The sequence below is a fragment of the Mesoplodon bidens genome (assembly GCF_964165515.1).
Source record: "Mesoplodon bidens genome assembly, chromosome: 3".
Classification (NCBI taxonomy): Eukaryota; Metazoa; Chordata; class Mammalia; order Artiodactyla; family Ziphiidae; genus Mesoplodon; species Mesoplodon bidens.
Genome location: NC_138178.1, coordinates 141785572 through 141792314, shown reverse-complemented (window position 1 = coordinate 141792314; position 6743 = coordinate 141785572). Strand labels below are relative to the sequence as shown.

The 6743-nt window shown below is 48.8% G+C and overlaps 1 protein-coding gene across 1 annotated transcript; it reads left to right on the top strand.

The window, feature by feature from the left end:
- The first annotated feature begins 1755 nt into the window (after window positions 1-1755).
- GPX2 (glutathione peroxidase 2) lies at window positions 1756-5262 on the top strand. The gene is made up of 2 exons (XM_081229746.1): window positions 1756-2128; window positions 4663-5262. Exons 1-2 carry the CDS (start codon window positions 1907-1909, stop codon window positions 5011-5013), a joined length of 573 nt encoding a protein of 190 aa, XP_081085872.1. The 5' UTR covers window positions 1756-1906; the 3' UTR covers window positions 5014-5262.
- Window positions 5263-6743: the final 1481 nt, after the last annotated feature.

Sequence of the window (6743 nt, the reverse complement as noted above, 5' to 3'; positions counted from 1 at the left end):
AAAGGTGAGAACCTGGGTGAGTCAAGGTGTCCTAGGTTGCCCCTGGAGAAAAGGGATGTCGTGTACCTAAGGAAGACAGCACCTCCACTCCTCAGTTCAGCCACTTCCATGGTCTTCCTGGAGAGGGGTCCCAGAAGGGCAGCCAGTAAGAGGCATCTGGAAGCCCAGAGAGCACTAGGGAGGTGGTGGGCATGCAGGTGAATCTGGCAAGTTCACGTTAAGAGTTTAGCCCATTATCAGGGCCAAGTTCTTGACTCAGTGGCTTAGGAGGCGCTTATTTGCTTTTTCTAGCAACTCCACCCAGCCTAGGCAGGGGACACACTTCTCTCTGCGTTTCCTGCCACCTCTTCTAGTGGCAAAAGATTCTATTCCCACTTAGGTAATGGAGGCATTTTTGTAGGGAGCAGCCAGTTAAGATGTATGGATTCCCGTGTTGCTATAAACAGCCATGAACAGGCTACAGAACAGAACACCTGGGTACTTCCTGGAAAGTACTTCCTCCATCTTCTCAACAAATCAGATTCTCAAGACCAGCTGCTCCCCAACCTGGCTTATTCTTTGTTCTAGGAGACAGTTCCCAATGGACACATACCTGTGAAAACACTCTAGTAAACAACTGCATTGTTATTGAAATTTCGCTCTAAAATCCCAAAGCCAGGTAAAGCCTAATTGCCAGCTTTAATGATGGAGAAATCCAGGCATTAAAAACAAAAAACAAAAAAACAAAAAAAAACAAACCCTGATTTCTTGCATTGGTGGGTGTTTGGAAGAATGAAGTGAAGCATTAGGTCTTTTTAGTTTCTGTGGGCTTCCAGTGCTGTGCTCCCATGATGGCTCTTAGAAAGTCCCCAGATGTCCTGCAACACATCGCATGCTGGTGTTGAAAACATCGTGAGTGGCCTAGCTGGGTCTAGAACCATAGCAGCTTCGACTGCCTGCACACTTCCTTCTGTGGGGAATGACCAGCACAAGCCCCTCTGAGAAGTCTTTGAGACTGAGTCTTTGTCTGATAAGAGGTAGGGGCATCCATCCCCTCTGAGTTTACCCACCTGCTCTGTGACTCCTCTCTGTTATCCCAGCCACAACCAACTGCATCCTCATGACCCTGTGGAGGTGGGGTGTGGGGTATTAGAGGAGATGGTACAGTGCAGGGGCAAGGGCAGATGTGCTCTCCAGGACAAGTACCCTCGCTCACTGAGAGACTTTTCAAGACAAACACAGCTTCCCCTCTTCAGACTGGTGCAAGCTGAGGCACTGAAAACCATTATTTTAGAAAACCACACACCGTCCTCTTAATGGTCCCTTTGATTTTGTGCTTGTGGAAAGTAACAGCCAAAGAGAGAAATGTGAACAGTAACATGTATATTTCAGTTGTAGTCTGAGTCAAGGGGCCATGCGCCCAATCCTCTTCCTTATCCTTCAGCCCTCGGCAGACCCTGACCTCTCAATTGCACAATTCAGAGCTCGGCACTCAGCAAGCACTCAATAACTGTCTGTGCCAAGTGAAAACAATTTGCTGGGGCAAGTAGGAGTCAATCTTGCATCCCTCCCTGCCTTTTTTCCTCCCCGTCCAACCTTTGGGGCTCTGGTTTCCTGCGAGCAGTGAATTATTCATGTCTGCTCAGAGATATCACCTTGGCCCTTCCTAGGTTGCCAACAGGGTGGAACAGGGAGGTGGCTTTGTTCAGAGTCCGTAAATAGGAGGAGCGACCTTCTTGTTCAAACAGCACTTACAGGTAGGTGGCTGTTTTTGCTAAGTCATCCTGGGGATGCTCAAAGTCCCATTGTGAGATCCTTCCTGGCTCCTCCTTCCTCCCCACCCCTTTAATAGACCCTTAAGTGGGCTCACGCTGATCTGCCACTCACTCTGCACTCGCTGATCTGCCACTCACTCTGCACTCGCACCATGGCTTACGTTGCCAAGTCCTTCTACGACCTCAGTGCTATCAGCCTGGATGGGGAGAAGGTAGATTTCAATACATTCCGAGGCAGGGCAGTGCTGATTGAGAATGTGGCCTCGCTCTGAGGCACAACCACCCGGGACTTCACCCAACTCAACGAGCTGCAATGTCGCTTTCCCAGGCGCCTGGTGGTTCTTGGCTTCCCTTGCAACCAATTTGGACATCAGGTGAGACGTCCCTGGTACTGTACCCAAGGAGTTGGGTTGCTGCAGCTCCAGTGGGCTAAAGAGAGGGGGAGGACGACTATGTGTGTTGGAGTGTCTTGAATCATGGGGTATGTTTTGTTAATCTAGGTCTTTAGGTGCATGCGAATACCAGGGGGAAGTCAGTATGGTTCTGTCTGTGACAGAACACCAAACATATGGATTTTTGTGGTTTCTTGTCTTCCCACTACACTCCACGAGGTCTGGAACCCGGTCTGTTTTTCTCTCCATTGTGTCCTCAGTGCCTGGGTATAGAAGGCACTCATTAAATGTTTGTTGAATGAATGACTGGAGGAAATAGAAGATCAAGAATCAAACTAGGATTGAACTGACTCAGGAGACCTTCATTTTCACTAGATTTGATTCTGCTACCTAATAGCTCTGTGCCCCAGGAAGAGTCACTCAATTTTTCGGTTTGGTTTCCTCTGCTATGAACTAGGGATAATACCACTTATCTGATAGGATTATTGTGAGGTTGTGGGGATAAGAGCTACAAAAGTAACTTTTAAAGTATAGAGTAATATGCAAATGTAAGCAACTTTACTATTTAGATTGAAAGGTTTTGTTTGTTTGTTTAAAATCAGCCAAGTGGAGAGTGAATTTGGGGGAAGGCAAGAGGGTTTGCAAAGTGTAGGTGTCTCCTCTAGGCATCACACGTGCCTCTCTGTCTCTGATTAATGGGTCAAGTTGTTATAGATCTTCAGCCCGCACACCTCAAGTTATCTTTTAGGGATTCTTATATTTTCACTTAGGATTTTTGTGTGTGTGTGTGGTACGCGGGCCTCTCACTGTTGTGGCCTCTCCCGTTGCGGAGCACAGGCTCCGGACGCACAGGCTCAGCGGCCATGGCTCACAGGCCCAGCCGCTCCGCGGCATGTGGGATCTTCCCGGACCGGGGCACGCACCCGTGTCCCCTGCATCGGCAGGCGGACTCTCAACCACTGCGCCACCAGGGAAGCCCTCACTTAGGATTTTAATAGCACAAGCAGGCAGAATGTCCTCCAATTATAATCCCTTGGGTTCAATTCACAGTGGCATGAAGGCAAGGAAGAGATTATCAGAGATACAGGCAGGAAGGCTGAAATGTCATTGGCTGTGACATACCTGAGCCCAAACCATGAGTGCTCTCACCGTTCCTTCCCAGTTCTGTTTCTAGGCTTGGCCAGGGCAAGAGAGACAGAAAAGGTAAAACCTCTTCAGAGGTGTCTCTCTGGCCCTAGAGATGCCTCCTTCCATCACTTCAGGCCAGCCAGTTACTGGAGGGAATCTGTAACCTACCAGTAGCCAGCAGGCCTTTTGCATAAGGAGATAAGATGTCTAATAGCCATCAACTCTGGGCTCAAGATGTCATGATGGCCTGGAACTGACTGTACTAATTGGTTCTAGTAGGTCAGAGGCAGGAACTTCTTCCCCTGAGGGAGATATATGACTCTTAGACTTGGCGGATGGGGATGGAAAATAAGGGTTTCCATGGGTCTTTGCGAGCTGTCAGGGGTGGGGAATGCTAAGTAGGGATAGGACAGTGCTGGCAGCGGGGAGGAAAGACAGGCAACAGGTTGAGATCTAAAGCATCCTAGCTGAGTACAGCAAGTGAGCGTGAGGTGCAGGAAGCTAAGTGAAAGGAACGATAATTACACATTCACAACTTTTGGTCCTTAAGCACTTATTTCCTTAGCGTCCCCTTCCCCTGGCCCATTCCAGAACACTAAACCCTCAATCCTATTTAATTCATGCCTGTTGGTCATGAAGTAATTCCGTTTACAGTACGTTCATTGTTGTCTCTAACCTACTTTGCCTTTATGGCACCTGAAAACTAGTCTTCCTTGGATGGGGTTTTCCTTCATCAAAGCTTCCTCCTACTTGTACTTCAGATCTAGGACAAGATGAAAGGAAGAAGCTATAAATCCCATTCTTCTAGACCTCAATTTCACCTTTCGTTTGAGGAGCTGAGTAGGGCAGAGGCCAAGGCTAGATTCAACACTCAGAGGTAATTAGAAGAAAGACAGGCAAGGCCAGGGCGAAAGGAAAGGGAAGGTGGTGGCAGGGTGTGAGTGTGTGTAGGCATGTATGTGTGGGTGCGTACGTGGAAGGAGGGTTCTAGGCAATATGACCTGAGCCTCCTTTCCCTTTCTTTCTACTGCCCAGAACTCAAGGTTCCTTGAAGCTTCAGACAGATATACTCTAATCACAGAGAGAGAAGTGTCAGCTCAAAAGCGCTGTATCTTTCAGTACAAGAACAGCCAAGCTAGGGTCTGTGAGCACTGTCAGAAGTGGCCTAGCAAACCATCAGACAATAGCTGTGAAAGGGAAAACTCCGAGTCAAGAGTAGGGCAAAGCGAATGAAGAAGGAAAGAGAAGGAACCGGGTGGGCGGGTGGGGGTGGGGAATACATAATGGAAAGAATGATCCTGGGGAGTACAGGAGGGTGACTTGGTAGATCCTTCGTAGATCCTTCATCTCTTGCGTTTCCCAAGCTCTTTGTCTCTTTCCTCCCCCAGGAGAACTGTCAGAATGAGGAGATCCTGAACAGCCTCAAGTACGTCCGCCCTGGCGGTGGATTCCAGCCCACCTTTACTCTTCTCCAAAAGTGTGATGTGAATGGTCAGAATGAGCATCCTGTCTTCACCTACCTGAAGGATAAGCTCCCCTACCCTTACGACGACCCGTTTTCCCTCATGACCGATCCCAAGTTCATCATTTGGAGCCCTGTGCACCGCTCAGACGTGTCTTGGAACTTCGAGAAGTTCCTCGTCGGGCCAGAGGGGGAGCCCTTCCGACGCTACAGCCGCACCTTCCCGACCGTCAACATCGAGCCAGACATCAAGCGCCTCCTCAAAGTTGCCATATAAACACCAGCAGATCTCCTACTTCCTCCTGCCCCTGAGTGTCTTTCCTGAGCATTCAGTGTGCCCTCAGGAGACCCTGCTGGGCCCAGGCTTTCCCTTCAGATCAGTCCCCTTCATTGAAGAGCCTTGCCTTTCTGGTCTGCCTGTTTCCTTTCCTTCCCCCCAAACTTCTGGTTGGTGATCCAACCTGGGGCTCCAAGACGGGTGGGCTCTGAGCCTTCACAGAATGATGGCCCCTTCCTAAATCTGTACGGGAGGTGTCAGAGAAGTGTGAGGGTCCGGAGCCAGCCTGCTGGCTGAGTCCAATAAAGGGCGGGTGTGGAAACGGCCAGGCTCTCTGTGTCTCTTCCTTGACGGACGTGGGAGGGACGGTATAAAACCGCAGGTGGGACTGAGGAGCTGGCGGCACACAAAGGCTGAGGAGAGGGAGGCTCCGATCAAGGGGACACTCCAATTACTGTCTGGAAAGCAGGCTCAGGTCAAGGTCTGGGTGGCAGGCGGAGTTTTGGGAAATGTGAATTGTATTATTACTTTATGGCTCTTCTTCAGAACTGGGGAAAGGAGGTGATAAGGAGAAGAAAGGGGAAGAAAATGGAGGAAGCACTGCGAAGTTAGTTAGAGGATTCCAGTCAGGAAGATGTCACTCTCACTGTGGGTACTGGGCTGACTAAATGTTACCTGCACCTTGAGAAGTTGAACTTAGTCCACTTTAATGACAACAAAGGCGTGGAGGGTACAGTTGCTGGGAACACAAAGAGCACTTTACCCACTTCCTGATCACCTTGTGGAGTAATGTTTGTTTCGGATCCTTTGTTAGATTGACTCTCCCTCCTTTTTAAAGTTCACATTCCACCCTTGTCTTTCTCACACTCACAAGTTCACAAATGCAGGAACAAGACAGACAAGTTTAGGCATAAATGACTGGTTTCACTTCTTTTTCCATGAGGGTGGGGACGTGAGAGGGCCTCCCTTCAGACCGTCAGACTGTTTATAACCCGCCAACACGATAGCTGTTCTGTGAGAACAGAGTTCTGCCGAATGGCTTTGAAGGACGGTGCCCCAGATTCCTCACCTAGTACAGGGATACTCAAAAGCACCACCAAGACAAGGTCCTATCATGCTCTAGAAAAGACACCAGCTGACAGGCCACTGCCCTCTCACTTTGTCCCACAAACTTCTTCCTGGAAACTTCTCATTTTGCCCTTCTTTCTTTGATCACTAGATGGAATATTTTACTTCTCTTCATTGAAGCCCTGAAGGGACAGTTCTCCGAACTGGACACAGCTTGAGAACCCCAATGCTGAGGGGAAAATGCTGAGGGATGTTCCCCGTAACTGTTTTCCAAGCACTTGCATCCTTTGAGAAGTAAATGTGGAATAGAGGTTAAGGGTCCCTACTGTCTGACCTTCTACTAAAGCTATGTCATCAGTGGAGCTTTATTTCAAAACAGTAACCTGAGTGGTATAGTGGGAATCCCCTGGCAACCTTCTGCAGACTTCCTGCTAAATTAAGGCCATCCTTAATTTGACTCTTGAGAACTCAAGCCCTTCAAGATTCCTACTGTCAGAGCCAAGAGCTGGGGTATGGGTTTGTGGGCAGGACCAAGCACTGATTTTAGAGCAGTAACTGCAGAGACAAACTGCTTCCCTGAAGAAATAAAATCAGAATTCATGTGGGATACTAGCATGATTTGTTCATCATCTTCACAGTGCTATTGCCTGTTATGTTGTCTA